The sequence below is a fragment of the Salvelinus alpinus genome, chromosome 1, assembly GCF_045679555.1.
Source record: "Salvelinus alpinus chromosome 1, SLU_Salpinus.1, whole genome shotgun sequence".
Lineage (NCBI taxonomy): Eukaryota > Metazoa > Chordata > Actinopteri > Salmoniformes > Salmonidae > Salvelinus > Salvelinus alpinus.
Window position 1 is genome coordinate 28,207,659 of NC_092086.1, and position 17,987 is coordinate 28,225,645.

Below are 17,987 nucleotides of genomic sequence, written 5' to 3' on the forward strand. Positions count from 1 at the left end.
CTGACATTCGCTGAGATCAAATTCACAGTAAACGCTGTGGATGTCGGCACCAGTATGACCTTTAAGTCAACTTGATTTACTAGCCTAAGGTATGAATAGAACAACAAAGACGAGTACAATCAGCTAAATTACACCAGATCAAAAATCCTTTAATTCCTCATGCAGCAAACAAATAGCACATAATACAGTATGTATGTACAATCGTAAAACATCTTTCAAGACATTTACACATCACATTAACCTCTACACATCTCCTGACTACAGACGATAAGTACACCTATGTACAGAGCTATTGTGCCTCTCACAATGCTACAAGTCAGGGACAACCAGAGAGAGGACATGGGGAGGAAGGGGGCAAACTGTCTGTTTTCCAATTCTCTAACCTCCCTGAAGTGTGGATTTAAAAGCAATGTATTAGTGCAAGCATGGGTATGGTGTTTCCACCATATTCTCATATCCGTCCATTCCTTTTGAATGTTAGGATGAAGGTTAGCGACTCAACCTTTCATCATCGATGAAGTATGAAATCACTGCCCTATTGTGGGCTCAATATTACTGGAAATGATTTTGACTTCTTGGTTTCACCTTCCTCCATGTTAGTTCCAACTTGTCAGATGACACTTTCAGCCAGTGTTAAGCTTGGTCAATTCAGTGATGCACTGAAATACTACAACAAATAAATAAAATACCATTTCAATACTGACAATGGAGAAAATAATACACATCCTAAAACTCAGGACTAATGGATATCTTAACCCGGGTTGACAGACCACTTTGAAAGCTCAAACACCATAGTTAAACCAGATGGCAAGCATCAGAGGGAGCATAAGAAGAACCCGTACATTAAACCAAAGAATAGAAACCAGCTATGGTATGCATTTATGACAACTTACAGAAGCATGCCAGGAGTAACCACAATATTGATTACAGTGTTGCTAGGAAACCCAGTCATCAAAATAGTAGCTGTATATTAGTCTGTGGTAAGACCTAAAGATGGTCCAGCAAACCCATTAAATAACTAATATCATTGAGAAATACAATATACAACACTTTAAAACAATGTCATAATAATTGCCACAATTATGTCTAATAAGCATGATCACTGGATATGCACTGAAGAAATATTGAAACACCTCATGGAATCATGTTCGAGGCCTTTGTCAACAGCCAGCTAGCACCGACATCTAATCAACATAACTTTCTGTATCTTGACTCAAGTTTTAAGTATGAGCTAACATGCTAGCTAGCAAGTCCTCCGGATAAGATTCCCGGATTTCACCAAATTCTATTCCAGGTATAGGATTAATCAATCATTTTTTCCTAGTTATAAGCTCTGAATAATAATGTCCTTTCTAGAATGCCCTTCTAGCTCATTAGAAACAAGCATTCAACAATGCTGTGGTATAAACATTGGCATATATACTGTAAATATATATATACATACACACAAATATATATATATATATACACACAGTATATACACTGTATGTATGTGTCTCGCCATAATAATGGATGTAGTGTTAATTATATTTCCTTTGCCAGCAAGTCTTGTGGGCGGGACTACGTTTGTTAGGAAATGTACTGCAGTGCTGTATAAGGGACAACTGTCTGGCCTGCTAAAATACCTTGTAGATGTTCTCAGTTAATGAACATACTTAATAACAAATAAAGAGTGACACTTGGTGCATCTTTGTATCAATTTCTGAAACATGGAAAAAGCACTTGTAACCCTTCAGTTGAGATGCAGTCCTGGAATAATATTCAATACAAGCTCTGGAAGCTATTGTAAACCTGGCTTAAACTTCAATGTATGCCATGTATGCTATATTATGCTTACAAAGTTACAATTGCCTCAATAGCAACTGGGCAATTACAAAAACGGTAAATATCAAAACAATCTAAAAGAAACAGAATGGTTGGCTGGTAGGCAGCACTATGTTGGTACTGTAACATTGCAGCACAGTTCTCCCACCCTATCCTCTCCTTGGCTCATCTCTCTCTCTGGGGTATGTGTGGTTAACACCCCCATCATGGAGTGTTGGTTTGGCCCGTTCTGGCTCGGCTCTGTGGTGTATGGGGGTGGCTATAGGTGACCCCATCTGTCTGGCGGGGGGAACTGGTCCACCTCGCCCACCTCTGAGCACTGCCTGTTTCCGAGAGTGAACGCCAGCTTGTAGCGCAGACGGACCTTCTCCTGCAAGAGGCAAACATTGGAAGAGGGTCAGCAAGTGGTTTCACAAAGATTACAAAGAGAATGGAAGCCCATCAGGTCCAAAAAGACCTAGGCTCTCTCTCAATGAATCTTTCATTAATTCCTCAAATCCTCTCTCTCCGTCTCCCAAAACCACATTGGATAAGAAAGTCAGAGAGGGACCTTCAACCTCCAATACAGTTGAAAAGATGAGGAGATAGGTTGCAAGGAACCATGGAAAGATGAAAGATAGAGCCCTAGTCCTACAGTGACTGGCCTATGTATTAGAGAAGTGGGCTGCTCCTCTGGGCCCTGGAAGATCATATGACTTTTCCCTGACCATGTGACCTTACCAGGAAATACTCGTGGCCCTGCTCTTACCTTCAGGGGATTGGCCAGCAGCATGACCTGTGTGATGGAGGCCGGGGGAAGGATGGGGTTAAAGGGAGGCAGCTCTGTTCCTGACGGAGGCTGCAGCTTCACCTTCATGGACTGGAGGACAAGGAGAGGAGGGGTTAAGTAGTGTGTGAAAGTTACACACTGAAGATGGCTGCAAAGCCTGTGTACGCTATCCCTGATGCAGTGAAAATAATACAAATAAATACAAAAATGAAGCTTTATGCAACATACTTTTGAGTGAGGACCCCATCACCTTTTGTTTGGATGAAATGATACAATGTTTGAGTGAGTAAGTATACAGGAGTGAACACGTGTAAGTATTATACGAGTGCATGTGTACACACTGCCCTGAGACATGGCTGTAGACCCCTATGGCGTCTAGACACGGCAAGTGTACACAAAGTGTGTGTGGAGTGTGTGTACCATGTGTATATTGCGCCTGTGTGTTACCTTGGGAACGGCGGCCTGAAGGACCACGTTCTGAACGGGCAGTGGTGCAGTGTTCAGCATGGACACCACTAATACCAGCACGTCTGGTCTGCAAGGGGGACAGTCTGAGGCAAAGTTCAACAGCACACGCACCCCGTCCTTATCATAGGCTGTTACAGGGAGCCCTTTACCTGGAGGGGACAGGACAGAGGCAATGAGAGGCTCTATCAATGTTATCCAGACAGTGTACTGTGGACATCAAAAGGTTCAAAAAGACGAACGACGTTCAATTTCACAGGAGGATATATAGCATTTCTCGTTTCCCTTTGCACACTCCCCTCTCTCTCTCTCCCTTTCTACCTCCCTCCCCTATCTCCAGTACTCACTGGGTCTGATGGCCTCCAGGGGGACGTGCACGTTGCCCAGGGAGGCCTCCGGTCCTAGCCCCCTGGCTGGGCTGCCCCCCTGGAAGGAGGAGTGGTGGAAGGGGGAGAGGGAGCTGAACAGGGGGCTGCCCGGGGCAGAGCTCAGCGTCTGGGCTTTGGTGTGGGACACCGCAGGGGAGCCAGGCATGGGGCCAGGGAGGAGGGAGGTCGAGGAGAAGGGGACCTGGGGTACCATAGCCCCCAAGGAGGGTGGTACTACGGCCCCCATAGAGGCTGCCATCCCGAATCCGCCGCCAACACGCAAACTGGAAACGACAGAAAAACAACATGAGCTCTCTCTGGAAACATAACTAAATCAAACAAGCAAGTGTGCAATCAAGAGCATGTTGATTTGTACCATATTCAGGATAATGTTGAGTAGCATCTAGTAATGTAATGATGCGATGCACTATTAATGACAACCCTGAGCCTTCGGATTACCTCAGAAGTGTTGCTTCACTTTAGCCATGCGCTGAAGCACCTGATCTAATTCAATGTGGGTAATATAATACCTTGAAGTGATCTACAATATTACCAGTGAAGTGAAGAGAATAAGGTTAGTTGAGCACCTCTTTGGCTCTCCAAAGTCCAGCATGGCCATGTCTTGGAGGTCCTGGAGGCTGTGGGTGGCGGGGGCCGTGGCGGGGGCTGGCGCTGGCTGGACTGGGGGAAATACTAGGCCTGGCCCTGCTATAGCACCAAACAAGTCAAGGCCGGGGTCAGCAGCCTGGAGATGGATAGAAAGGAAGCGACACTTACAAATCTACTGTATCACAAGAGTTGTTCATAACTCCTCACTGTTAAGAAACAGGAAATGACAGCAGAAAAAAAAAAATATGCTTTTTAATGCTCTGACCATTGTGGTCATCATCAGGAAGAACTACCTGTAAGGAGGTCCACGGATTCGCTATTTCATTCAGCTTTGGTTTTGATTGGCTGTTCAGAGAAGGAACTGGATCGTTCAGGCCTGAGAAAACACACAAGGGTCATTAGTATTGACCCTTCTTTTACCAGGTAAATTGACTGAGAACATATTCTCTTTTACAGCAACGACCTGGAGAATAGTTACAGGGGGGAGGAGCGGGGACGAATGAGCCAATTGGAAGCTGGGGATGATTAGGTGGCCATGATGGTATGAGGACTAGATTGGGAATTTAGCAAGGACACCAGGGTAAACACCCCTACTCTTACGATAAGTGTCATGGGATCTTAAGTGACCACAGAGAGTCAGGACACCCGTTTAACGTCCCATCCGAAGGACTGCACCCTATGCAGGGCAATGTTCCCTTCACTGCCCTGGGGCATTGTGATCCCCTTAAGACCAGAGGGAAGAGTACCCCCTATTGGCCCTCCAACATCCCTTCCAGCAGCATCTGGTCTCCCATCCAAGGATCTGCTTAGCTTTAGAGGCAAGCCAGCAGTGGGATGCAGGGTGGGATGCTGCTGGCATAATGAAATGAAGTACCATGGGGCATTGTCTGAACATTGGTGAACACAGTCCTCATGAATACATTTTGAATACAAATCAAATAGGAAATATGGCCTATATTTAACAAGAATACATTTACACATAACTTCCATAAAATGCAAGGTCAGTGAGGTACCTAAGGACAGCAGCTCATCGTCAAGGAGAGAGAGAGCGTTGAGGGCCTTGTCGGTGGCTGGGTGGCTGGGGCTGTTGTTCTGACTGGCATGCAACCCGGCCAACCTTTTTGGAGGAGGAGGCAAGACAGGGATTGGGAACCCCAGGTGATTGGCTGAAGTGTGATCGGAGACCAACGGGAGAGGGGCAGGCGGAGGAGAGGTGGAGTTTGGAGCGTCAATGCCAGCCAGGTCAATCAAGGTCTCTGTGTTGTCACTGTTCCCTGTGGTCTCTGTAGAATAGAGAGGGAAAGAAGGAGAGGTGGAGAGAGGTAGAAGGAAGCAGAGAGAGGAATTGAAATCGAAGGAGGTAGAAAGAGAGAGATACAAAATGGTAGAAAGGAAACAGTTTGCTCTGAAAGTGTGTGTGTGTGTGTGTGTGTGTGTGTGTGTGTGTGTGTGTGTGTGTGTGTGTGTGTGTGTGTGTGTGTGTGTGTGTGTGTGTGTGTGTGTGTGTGTGTGTGTGTGTGTGTGTGTGTGTATATATACACTACGTGCCATCACTCACCTTCACCAGCTGCAGATCTAGGATCCTCGATGTCTCCATTCACCGTCTGTCCCTTGACAATCTTCTTGTAGGAGTTGATGACCCGTGAGAGGTCATCGCTGGCCTGCAGGATGTCACCTGGAGGGCAAAGGTCAGAGGTTAAGAGATGGAACAACAAATAACAATCTAAGAGGTTGAAAAACATTCAAATAACTTTATTTCCTCACCTAAACTTGTGTCGTTATCTTCAGTCTCTGTGGCCATTTTGAAAGCAGCGCGTCTCAACTTGTCACAGCGGTCGTATAGTTCCTGGTATTACAGGAAATGTACGACGACATGCTTCAATCAGCCATAGTTTACAATTCTAATTAATTTCACATAACATCAACGTCTACCACGCTCGTATCATTCTAGCAGCCATTCCTAATTCACTCCCTACCCCTTTCCCGTGGCCCTACCCATTCCCCTTCCCCTTCCCATTGGCCCTAACACTTTGGTGTTTGCCGATAGGTAAGGATTTAGCAATATGATAGAAGCTCCACCACTAAACTGCTTATACCTATCCAGACCCTTCAGATCTGCAAACATCGAAAGGTTTGGGCCCAGGGGAAGTGGTAGGGAACAAATTGGGACTAGCTGTAAAACTGAGTTAAGGACTGGCTATAGCCTGAGGTGATACATAAGGGCCTTAACGCTTCACAGCGAGCAAAGAGGATAAGTATCTAAGTAACGCACAGTTCAGACGCCAAACTTTTGGCGAGTAGAACTGAATAGACATGAAGAGCGGGCTGGCATGGCTGAGAACTCTGCTTGACATACCAATTGGTTTCATACAATCGCTCTCTCAACACTGCAGACATACTCATTGCTTTTGGGTTGAATTCAGGCATAACAGCCACCTCTCAGAGGTCCTCCACCTGCGTATCAGCCATGACTGTGCTTCCGTTGTGGGTGTGGTAGCCAAGCAACCTTTATTTGCACGCAATTAACATATATTAATATGCATTACCATTTTTCCTGACAGTGGAAGAACTGCTCTGGCAGAACTGCATGAAACAGAGGCGTGCCTCACCCGCACCGCGCCGAAAGAGCGGCAGAGGCTGACCAACTATTGTCAAAAGTCAGACGAGGTGCACTATGGCTTCACAAGGCACTCTATCCCTGCTCTCCCAAAGAGAAAGTTACATTTTTTAGTTCGGTGCGGCGATAGAGCGGTGTTTGAACTAGGGCTAAGTGTGATGTGTGTGGAGTCTGAACGGAACACACACCTTGATGATCTCTCTGTCTGACTGGGAGGACCTGTCCTTGTCGTAGTGGGACAGCATCTCACTCAGCAGCTTGACGTTGATGCCCACCTCTTCCAGGGTGTGGATGCGTTTGGTCACTTTCTGAACCCTGACATCGTCCTGGGAGAATGAGGGTTAATAAGATGTTCAAGACTTGTTATAACATTGTTATACATTGCTATAAGAGCCTTATATCCATGCGCAACAGTTATATTGTAAATGCATTCAGCCGTCCTGGGAAACAGAACAATACAAGTGTTATAGAGAACTACTAACATGGACGCATGATCGGCTATGATCACATTTTCTAAGCTCCATCTGTGTGTAATGTATTTTATAGTGTATTTATTATCCCATGATGAATTATTAAAGCAATAAGGCACAAGGGGGTGTGGTATATGGCCAATATACCACTGCTAAGGGCTGTTCTTATGCACAATGCAACACGGAGTGCCTGGATACAGCCTTTAGCTGTGGTATATTGGCCATATACCACAAACCTCCGAGGTGACCTATTGATATTATAAACAGGTTACAAACATCTATTAGAACAGTAAAAATAAATGTTTCGTCATACCTGTGGTATACGGTTTCATATACCATAGCTTTCAGCCAATCAGCATTCAGGGCTTATAAAATACACTATTAGCATTTATTACCACTCAAAGCTAGTTAGAACAGTCTTATGAACCCATTATGACGATAAACACACAGGTGGTATGTCACAGGCTGAGTATGAGCATTCACAACAGCTTACGGCTCCTTACAACCGCCTTTATAAGCACTTAAAGGGCATGTCGTTGTCTCTCACCTCCTTCACCATGTTCTTGATGAGCCTGTTGGCTTCCTGCAGGTCCTCTGGGTTTTTGCTCCTCAGAAGCTCTGCTAGTAGCTAAACACACATGAAGGCATGTCTCTGTCAAATCACCATGGTGACACTGACATCTGCTGGTTTGACTCTATCTGTACATCAGTGGTCAGCAATGCTGGTCTTAGAGAGCTAGAGTGAATGCAGGCTTTTGTTCCAGCCCGATAACCCCCGTTTTAGCAAATCAATGTTTCAGTGATTTGTTGTAAGTAGGTGTGTTAGTGCTAGGCTGAAACAAAAGACTGCACACCACATATGCAGTAGTTCTCTAGCACCAGGGTTAAAGACCAGTACTGTGGATACACTCAGTCTGAACCCAGTGTCTCACCTTGCCCATGTCCTCATTGTCAAACACAGGGTTCTTGGGACGTGTGGGGGGTGAAGGAATCAGAGTCTTGTCCACTGGGAGCTCAGGGTCCATAGTTACAAGACCTGGGAGCGGAAGGTGTGTGTGATTTAGTTCACAGATAAGATTATTTTTGCGCTAGTTTACTGTATCTAAAACAAAAACTCCACTATTTTTCCTTCATAGCTTGTTCTCCATCTTCTTTTTAAATAATAGGGAATAGGGAGCCAATTTGTTATGAGCTATTTTATTTCCATGACTGATCAAAACTTGTTTTCTCATGGCTTTCTTGTCCCTCTGCATCAGACATATGGTGAGCAATATGTTTGAAACATCGAATCGCAATAAAATCACAGTATTGAATCGCAATACATTTTGAATCGTGAAAATTGCAATACATATCGTATCGGCAGCTCAGTATCGTGAGGTCCCGGGCAATTCCCAGCCATAGTGGCTGTGGTAACTAGAGAAAACCAGGTCTTACCCTGTCTCCTTAGTGTCTGGTATGCTTCGTTGATTTTGGCCTCGTTGGGGAAAGCCACTGTCCAGCTGTACAGCATCTCAATGATCTTTGTCTTTACCTTCTCTGGTACTCTGTCTCCCATGTACTAGATAGAAGTGTACCAGATCTTTGTCAGTGATGTATTCACACACAGAATACAAGGAAAATAGAAGAAGAATAGAATAACGCATTAAGGATAGCAAGTCCACTCACCTTGGGAGAAACAACTTTGATCAGCTCGTTCAGAAACCGATATTTCCCGATTTCATTATGAAACCTTCTCCCGCAGTTCTTCATACATGCCTCTAATACCTGGGAGAATTACACGTGGACATTTTGTCAAACACATGGACACATAGGTAGCCCTGAGACAAGACTGTATACACCATAGGAGTACATACAGCTATGCCTCAGGACTAGAACAGAATATTGGATGAAATGAAATAGTACAAACAAAGAATACTTACTGTTAAAGCCTGAAGCGCCTCCCATTCTTGCGGCGATTGTATTTTGTGAACCAGCAACCTGACAGCTATCTGGGGACTGCACAAAGAGATCGGGTTAAATTGGCCCATTTCCTATACATACTATAGCAATGGGTCAAATATAGCTAATACATACTGAATTTACACATGATGGTATCAGGTGAATCAGGAAGTAACATACCCTTCCAATTCCTTATTGATCTGGTCACAGAAACCGATGATGTACTCCCAATCCTCCTGTCTGTTAGTTGGATGGGTGGCTTTATCTATAGTGAGATCAAATAAAAAGAAAATATGTTTAACACATGCCTTTACAGTTGAGAGTTGACAGACTTGAAAGGACAACACATGTGAGCAACCGGACACTGACAGTAAAGAATTCGACTGTCATCCATCCTCTGTCATCCTCCACATTGCACTTGCTACTAGCATCAATACCACAACGCGCATACATGCAGTGAAGCCACCACCAAAGATGTTTTATCTGTGCCACCACTATAACGTTAGCCCCCAGTTCCTCGAAAGGCTATCAATTATATCTGTCAACCAACACAAGATAGACGCTTGATACCAAAATCACAATCCTCAACTTAGCTGTCTTAACTCTCGAAATCAAAAGGGAGCTCAGCTGAGGTTCAGTGGCCACATCCCCTGGGTTTATGCTTGAATGTCCGCCTCCCACAACTGATCCTGATTCAGTGCACAGCTTTCCTGAAACGGCTGCTTAGAACGACAACGCTAACACAGATCTTATAACGGGGATGCCTCGGAGGCAGTAGCCCTGGAGGATTGCAGACAGTTCAACAGATCGCACTCTTCATTACTTCATTCAATGCAATGCAATGCAATGCAATATGCTAATAATATAAATGAATTGACTGGATACATAGGTTAATTCACTCACTGAGCCAGGATTCTAGCGTCTCCCCTTCCTGGTACGCCATAGCATTGGAAACATCGCGTGATGACATCACCAATGTGTGCAACTATGCGCGAGAATCACGCAGTCTGCGTTGTCAATAAAACCTAGAAAAATATGAATTTATTGTTTGGTGTAAAATTGAGAAATTCAAACATTTAGCTGAATAATGCTTTATTTTGGAAAATAAATCATAGAAATTAGTTTTGCTTTATGGCATCTACCAGGGAGCTTACCCAGGGGTCTTCGCACCACACTTTCCAAGATGGCTGCCGCCATCACAGGTTTACTAAAACCTTGGACACCAAGGTAATTATAATTTTGCTGATTAACGACGCTATGGATGTGTATCTTAACACTGTGATACTGCACTAGTATGACACTTATCATTGCACAAGTTTATTACAACTACGTTTGCTAATTCAGCTACCTACAGTCAGTGACATTTAAATTGTTTCTGCAAGCAACATTAGATGGTTATATGATCATGTATAGATATTGTCCAGGATATGCTATAACCATTGCATTGTATTTGACTATTAAACATGAAGTGTCATAACTTTCTGTTGCTCATGCTTCTCTAGGGTACTCCTGGTGAGATGGAGCAGGTACAACCCTTACTACCTGGAGCCTGAGCCTCGGAAAGAGGTGTACCACATTCCAGAGACTGAGCTCACACCTGAGCAGAAAGAGGAGAGGGAGCTGAAATCTGTCAGGCCCATAAAGGCAGCCACCAACTCTGTCACCAGCTCTGTTTTCAACGACCCTGTGTTGAGGTACCTAACCCCAACACACATTAATGCATAAGCCTACAAACACTGAAATACATGTAGCTCGGTCATGTGGTTGTATGTTTACCCTGTCAATGCAGTGTGAATTACAGCTCATCACTGTTCTTTCTCTTCACAGCAAGTTTGTCAACATGATGATGAAAGATGGTGACAAGATTATTGCCAAAGGTATCATCACACAGGTATAAGTGGGATTCTATGGGACTGTTTGATATAGTTTGCCAAGTAAATGTAAATATACACTAATGCCCATCCTTCTCTTCTCAGACATTGGAGAACATGAAGAGAAAACAGGTGGAGAAGTACCACAAAGCCCCTGAGGGACAGAAGGCAGAGATCGAGTGTAATCCATACGCCATCTTCCACCAGGCTCTGGAGAACTGCAAGCCTGTCATTGGCCTGGCTAGCATTCAGAAAGGGGGCAAGTTCTATCAGGTCAGTACGCTCACCATTTCTACAGTCACCAGGGTCTTATTCATTAGTTCACAACGTAGCAAAACATTTCGCATCGTAGCAAAACGTTCTGCAACGTAACGAAAACAAGCGTTCAGGTAGTCCCTCCCTGTTTGTCTCTTTTCTTGTCTTTGGTGCCTAATGAGCACAACCTTGGTGATAGTTTGTAGAAAAGTATACATCAACTCTTTATTCTCCACGATAGACATGACAAATGTAATTTATCTTTAGTCTCATACAGTATGTGTAATGACATCCTGTATTGTCCCTCTCCACTCTGCAGGTGCCCATACCTCTGACAGACAACAGGCGGCGCTTCCTGGCCATGAAGTGGATGATCACAGAGTGCCGGGACAACAAGCACAGACGCACACTAATGTACGAAAAACTATCCCAGGAACTGCTGGCCGCCTTCTCCAAGGAGGGCAACGTGGTCAAACGGAAACACGAACTGCACAAGATGGCCGAATCCAACAGAGCCTACGCCCACTATCGCTGGTGGTAGTCGACTCTGAAGCTTGAGTGCAGCATTCAAAATGGGACCTTTTGGACTGGAAGGAATTCAATCCATTGTCCCTTTGGTCAAACTTGAGGAGTTCCTTGTTGGAAAATAACATCATGGACATTTGTGCAACACATGGGAGATTGTCTTCAATGTAGGGCATTGACAGGCTATGTAAATATACATCTCTTGGACTCCATTGTGAAATATTTGGAATGGTGTGTATCCAAGTATACTGACCACAAATACAGTTACTGTAAATGTGGCTTTTACTAACATTGTATTATGGTTAAATAAAGAATGATTGTGAAAACATTACAAATGACATGATCACATACTGTATTTAGAATATATATACATCAGTGTCATCTTCAAATAAATACAAAGCTTAGTTAAAACCCAGGTCGATTTTATTTAAATGTGATTTTTATTCATCTGCAGTCAATGTACAACAGTAGCAAAAATGAAATTGACCAATGTTTGTACTTCTGACATTTGAACAGATCAGATACCCAACTATAGTAGTGGGAATATTTATAGGAAAATATAATACACTGAGCTCTGTCTTCACGCAGTAAACTCAAACTTTCTATATATCTACTTGAGTAGATAAATGTACAAAATGCTCAAACTTATTTGGTAATTCTGTGAAAAACAAAAAGGCATGTACGCAAACCACTAGTAGGCAAATTGAGTGCTGCACTTCCTGTCCAAATTAGGTTTCTTCTGAATTACTTTACTTTGAATACTTGGTCTTTATGTAGCAATAAATAGGCCCTATAGCATATACACATTTACTTCAATATTCTTCTTTCAACATCATGGCCCTATCAAATCTGCTCAAACTAGTGGATAACCAAGTTTATTTTAGTGCAGTGCTTCGCAGCCTCGTTTTATCTAAGATGTACTCCAAAATATCTTAATTTGAATGTACACTGAGAACCACAGTTTTGAATGAAAACTGTTGAGAAACACTGATCTAGTGAACTAAATGTCAAACAATAGAAAAGTTATGTCAGTCACCCAAGTGTTACTATTCCAATTCAACAACTACTATTACCAAATAAATGTTTCAATCTATTCGACAACTGTCCACTAGGGCCAAGAGGTTGCTAAAATAGCCTACTAATTAACACAATATGTGTGATCATATCTTCAAAAAAATTATATGGTTCTTCCCTCTTCAAAGAGTTTCATTCAGTCAATGGCCCTGCTGGAATAATCAACCATTCCCCATGCCTCCCTCACTTTCTTGCAGTAATCACTGAGCTGACATAACTAGGATAGGAAAAAGATAATCCAATGTATTACATTAGATCAGTGATTACTATGAGGAAGGAAGGATAGATGAATGTTAAAGATATTGGAACAAGACCTAGAAATAGTCTGCTGCTTGTCTCAACTCATCGTGTTTGGTTTTGTGAGCGTATTAAAGCACTCGGTCAGCACACAGTGTAAACATTATAAAACATACATATTCTGAACTACAAAAACTAGTAGATGTGGACTTATATAAAGTGAACCTGGTAAAAGCTTAGTGCTGGTGGAATGAATCTCAGATGTACTACTGTTTTGAAAATCTAACAGCAACGAGTAGTGAACAACCAGACAGAACTTATAAAGTCACCATAATGCAGTAATATTCTCAGCTTCCAAACGTTTGCATTGTGGTGCACAGTTTTCCCAAGCCGAAAGCAAAAAGCCAGCATCCATTTTGTAGCACCAAAGTGTGGACTATGTCGTTTAAAAGAGGTACAGTACCTCAGAGGCTTGTGAATACAAAAACATCTGCAAAACTAGTTGTTCTTATTAGAATCAGCAAAAACTGACTATAACTTCCAGCTTTGACGATATTGCTGTCCATATTGGCACAACATGTACTACAAAACTATTTTTCAGATTAACTTGTGATATTAACAATTCAGAAACTAGGATTCAGACCATAAAAAGTCAAATATAAAGGAAATATTATAAATTACTTTTAACAAATCTCTTGGTCCCAAATCCTAATAATAACAAATTGTCACCCTCTCTTGTCATGTGTTTTTTGACCATAATGGAAACAAAGAGGCTTAAGAGTCATTGGCAGCAGGGTGGACCCAAAAATCCCTCAACTAAAGCCAAAATGCTTTTCAGTCATTTTAATCTACCACTCAAACAACAGGTGCTTTTATAACAAACGTTGACTGTAAAGTATTTTGTACAATTGATTTGGACCCTATGGCTGTATTTAGACAGGCAGCCCAATTCTGATATTTTGCCTAATTATTGGCAAAAGAGCTAATCTGATTGGTAAAAACACCAATTACTGGTAAAACAAAATAAAGACCAGAATTGGGCTGTCTGTGTAAAAGCAGCCTATTTTGTAAAGCATTGATTGTAAGATCATAATTTGATCCCTACATTCACTTGGGCCTAATGAATGTCTAAGCTCTCGAAACGTTCTGCAGACCTCTCAAGATTCTTTGTAGAAAAAGTAACGAAGATCATCACCTTTGAAAACAGTATCAGTAACGACTGGCAGAAGATCTTTAAGATTAACTCAATCATGGTCAAGCCCACGTGACTGGAATGTGTATCTGAACTACTTATGTACAATAGTGAAACGTCTCATAACATTGGAATGTCAGAAAGCAAAGGGATTAACAATAAATAATTTGACTGGAGTAAAAACTGCAAATCGAACCCACAAAATATCCTGAAATTCAGTCAAACTTGCTTCAAACCAACCCAATTGAAATACACATCTCGCCAACAAAAACCTTTTAACAACCATTTACAATTGCACATTTCAAACCGACTATCTGGCTAGTGGAAATATCCCTGCTGCTAACCACACTGACTAGTGGCTACCCCATGGCAAAGCCCAGCAAAAAAAAGTGTCCTTTCTGGAATCATCCACTATGCAGCCCCTCTCCCAATACTATCATTCAGGGTCACATTCAGTAAACATGAAACGGGAGATTCCAACCCGAGCTCGTCCAATCCCATTTTGTTCCTATTGAACACCATCCACCTACTGTAGCCTGGCCTAGCCTCAGTCTAGTCGGTGACTTCGCTGTAGTAGTATTTCTGGGCCGTGTCGCTGAGCATCCAGCCCCCGGCTCTGAACTCCAGGATCTCCAGTAGCAGAAGACGGGCCATGGAGCTCAGGCCCTCCTGCAGTAGGAAGCCGTCCCGCAGCAGGTAGAAGAGCTCGTCCATCTTCTGTCCGTCCATCTTCTCCAGCTGGTCCCCGATGCGGTGCAGCTGGAGCACCAGGCAGTCTACCTGGGGGAAGGAAAGGAGAAGCAAAGGAGCACAAATATTAAACAAACGCATATCATCATCAGAGAAGGGGAAATCACATTCAGAGATGTACATGCTATAGCCTGAGTACATTTGTTTTCAGATTTCAAACACTAGCCAGTATATAAAGCCGAACATTTTAGCAAAAACATGTAAATTTGGTTCTCCCTTTAATCTGAAATGTATGCTTGGTAAATAACCAACATATTGCGCTTTAAGAAGTGAGAGACAATTGAAATATGTCCTCAGTTGAAATACTAAATTGGGTGCTGTGCCATCTTTGACCCACCTCTTCCTCGTTGTTCAGTGAGTCGGGCTGAGCCAGCCTTAACAGGCAGTCAAACACAGGATGCACCAGAGCCACCATAGGCATGTTGTTCACCTGGGGAGGGGAAAACACAAGGAGCTATTAACATTTAATTGATAAGAAAAGCTTCTATGTGTATATATTTTGGAGCGGCAGGGTAGCCTAGTGGTTAGAGCGTTGGGCTAATAACCGAAAGGTTGCAAGTTTGAATCCCCGAGCTGACAAGGTAAAAATCTGTCGTTCTGCCCCTGAACAAGGCAGCACTGTTCCTAGGCCGTCATTGAAAATAAGAATTTGTTCTTAACTGACTTGCCTAGTTAAATAAATGTAAAAGATAAATAAAATACAATCCATGAAGAAACAGCTCAAATAAAACTGCAGAGTACTATGCCTGATTCACACTATAGGGATGAACTGCATTGCGCTGGTTTTGGATATTGTCCTTCCACAATGTTCTTTCCAGCAATTATGGTGGATGCGTAACCAGGCCAGCTCAATTCAGTCTTGTGAATAGGTTGTTAGATACCTTCAGTTAGAATAGGGGTTCTGGAATGTTTTGGGCCGTACCTTGAGGTAGTCGAAGACGTTGCAGATGAAGGTGACGAAGCAGACCCACTCCTGCAGCGAGCGAAGCCGCGTGTCCTCCCGGGCCACGAACTCCAGCTGCAGCCGGTTGAGCAGATTTCGCCGGAACACGTTTCCGTTGTTGTGCTTGGCCTCAGCCTGCAAGGTGTGGTAGAGAACAAGATCACACAGTCATAAGCATCTGTATGGTTCCAGTCTATGGATATATACAACTAGGAAGTTAAAGCACTGATCCCGGGAAGCAAAATAGTAGGATTGGGTTGAGTAGGCTTGAGTTGCCATTTGACAATGATAAACCCCTTGATCCCCGCCACCCCTAAGCTGCCCACCCACCAAATGGTTAGGATTTGAAGACGGTAAGCTGATCTTAGATCTAAGCTTCTATAGAGGAGCTCATTTGACTTTGTTTACAATCGAACTCCAGCTTTAGTTCACACCATGTTCTAGGCCTAGGTGTGAAGCCCTAGTCAAACAAGATAATCAAAGATAATTCACCTTACTGTTGTTACCACCATTACTATCAGCCAGAAAGGCAAGTAGTTATTAAGGTGAATATTACCATACCTGAACGATAGTGTAGCAAATGCGTCCTGCCTCTTTGCTGAAGACCCGGTCCTTCAAAGACTGGTCCACGAGCACATTGGACACCTTCTCCAGGTCCACCGTGCTGGGCTCTGAGGGCAGAGAGAGGGCTAATCACGTTCAATAGGCACAAAATTTGACAATAACGCTCTGAAACGGCAAGGTTCCATCTGAGCTTGCCCAATAATAAATACTTGTTTTCTTTTTTCTGTTTGCACTAATGAACATGACACTGTACTATGTACTTAATTGTAAAAACAAAACATTATCAATCTGACCGTGTTGATTTTTCACACAGACCATTATATACATCTTCACAGAATCACTACATTAGGGACTGACCTTTCAGGGCTGTTTTCAGCAGCTTCTGGGTCTCCAAGTCAAAAGACTGAATCTTGTAGTCCTCTTTAGAGTTTTCCATTTTTTACAAGTGATACTGAAATAGACAGTGGATAGACAGACAGACTATGCTTTCAAACATAATTTCAAGCGAAATTCATTAGACAGAACTATTTGTCTCAGCACAAAGCTGTCTAAAGCTGTTGTCATCAATCTGGCTGCCCCCCAGGCCTCTTTCATAGGGGGATATGGGGGATTAAGCCAACATACGCAGTTCCTCTAATATTGCCCAAATAAAAGGTATTGGTTTGCATACAAGCAATGAAGAAACAGATTTATCATATCTTCAAATACCAATAGTTAATTGCCATTTGTGGTGGTATTTTGTATGTTAGAGGATGCATTTCCCACCCATCCATTGTAAAAAGTCACAATGAAATTGCATGACTTCTACTGGGTCAGGAGTTGCATTTTCAAACAAACGAAACCTTTGCAGCAGCCTAACCTCGTTCCCTGGATATGGAAGGGCAACAAGTCTGGTGCACGAGACTAGCAGCAACCTGTCCCGTTGCATCAAACTGCACTACATGCCAACCCAGCAATAAATACCGGTAATTCATATTTCATCATTAGAGATTGGATCGGGCTAGCTAAAAATTGGCTGCTACTAAACATGCACGCAATTAATGCAAAAAGTCCGTACAATTTAGCTAGCTACCTAACTAGCTGCTAAAATTAGTAACGAAAAAACTAGCTAGCTAGTTAACGACTTGTTACACAGATAACGTTAGTTACCAAGCAAATATGTTTGAAAAGGAGTTGTTGAGTGGCTAGCTAGCTAAGCTAACTGACTTGCCAAGTCTGATTTACAAGAGCTCAAATTATGTTCGTTCAGGTTTCTAAATATAAACTTAAATCAAGACTTACTTTCCTAAAGTTAAGTTTGAAGCAGTGATTACATTGTACATACACACTCCACTGTGCTGTTTGCTCCCCACTTCCTGAGTGCTTTCTGCGCACGCGCTGTGTTCCAACTGTATAGGACAAAATGCGCGTGCACTGACGCCTAGGGAGAAGTGTCCAGTGACGTTAAATAAACTGTTTACCCATAGCATAAACCCACATTATTAAAAGTCTGTTCTATTCTGACTATATCATTCCA

At 42.9% G+C, this 17,987-nt stretch overlaps 3 protein-coding genes across 6 annotated transcripts; 1 reads left to right on the forward strand and 2 right to left on the reverse strand.

Moving 5' to 3' along the window:
- Nucleotides 1-124: 124 nt before the first annotated feature.
- gga3b (golgi associated, gamma adaptin ear containing, ARF binding protein 3b) lies at nt 125-10,089 on the reverse strand. Its single transcript, XM_071395505.1, has 17 exons — nt 9,964-10,089; nt 9,241-9,325; nt 9,042-9,117; nt 8,788-8,886; nt 8,557-8,680; nt 8,055-8,158; nt 7,670-7,750; nt 6,841-6,978; nt 5,800-5,881; nt 5,594-5,710; nt 5,049-5,318; nt 4,329-4,411; nt 4,014-4,171; nt 3,406-3,710; nt 3,041-3,210; nt 2,573-2,683; nt 125-2,194 (listed from the first exon to the last, which is right to left on the reverse strand). The coding sequence occupies exons 1-17, from the start codon at nt 10,028-10,030 to the stop codon at nt 2,084-2,086; spliced, it is 2,181 nt and encodes a 726-aa protein (XP_071251606.1). The 5' UTR covers nt 10,031-10,089; the 3' UTR covers nt 125-2,083.
- Nucleotides 10,090-10,112: 23 nt separating this feature from the next.
- Nucleotides 10,113-12,122, forward strand: mrps7 (mitochondrial ribosomal protein S7). Its single transcript, XM_071395540.1, has 5 exons — nt 10,113-10,287; nt 10,563-10,754; nt 10,888-10,951; nt 11,037-11,204; nt 11,506-12,122. Exons 1-5 carry the CDS (start codon nt 10,244-10,246, stop codon nt 11,725-11,727), a joined length of 690 nt encoding a protein of 229 aa, XP_071251641.1. The 5' UTR covers nt 10,113-10,243; the 3' UTR covers nt 11,728-12,122.
- Nucleotides 12,117-17,902, reverse strand: mif4gdb (MIF4G domain containing b). 4 transcript variants are annotated; one of them, XM_071395562.1, is made up of 6 exons: nt 17,753-17,902; nt 16,829-16,922; nt 16,469-16,578; nt 15,887-16,042; nt 15,302-15,394; nt 12,117-14,994 (listed from the first exon to the last, which is right to left on the reverse strand). In XM_071395562.1, exons 2-6 carry the CDS (start codon nt 16,905-16,907, stop codon nt 14,767-14,769), a joined length of 666 nt encoding a protein of 221 aa, XP_071251663.1. In that variant the 5' UTR covers nt 16,908-16,922; nt 17,753-17,902; the 3' UTR covers nt 12,117-14,766. The 4 variants fall into 4 exon arrangements, with proteins under 4 accessions (XP_071251663.1, XP_071251651.1, XP_071251657.1 ...); XM_071395550.1 differs by having other exon boundaries at nt 16,469-16,596; XM_071395556.1 differs by having other exon boundaries at nt 16,469-16,596; nt 17,796-17,899.
- Nucleotides 17,903-17,987: the final 85 nt, after the last annotated feature.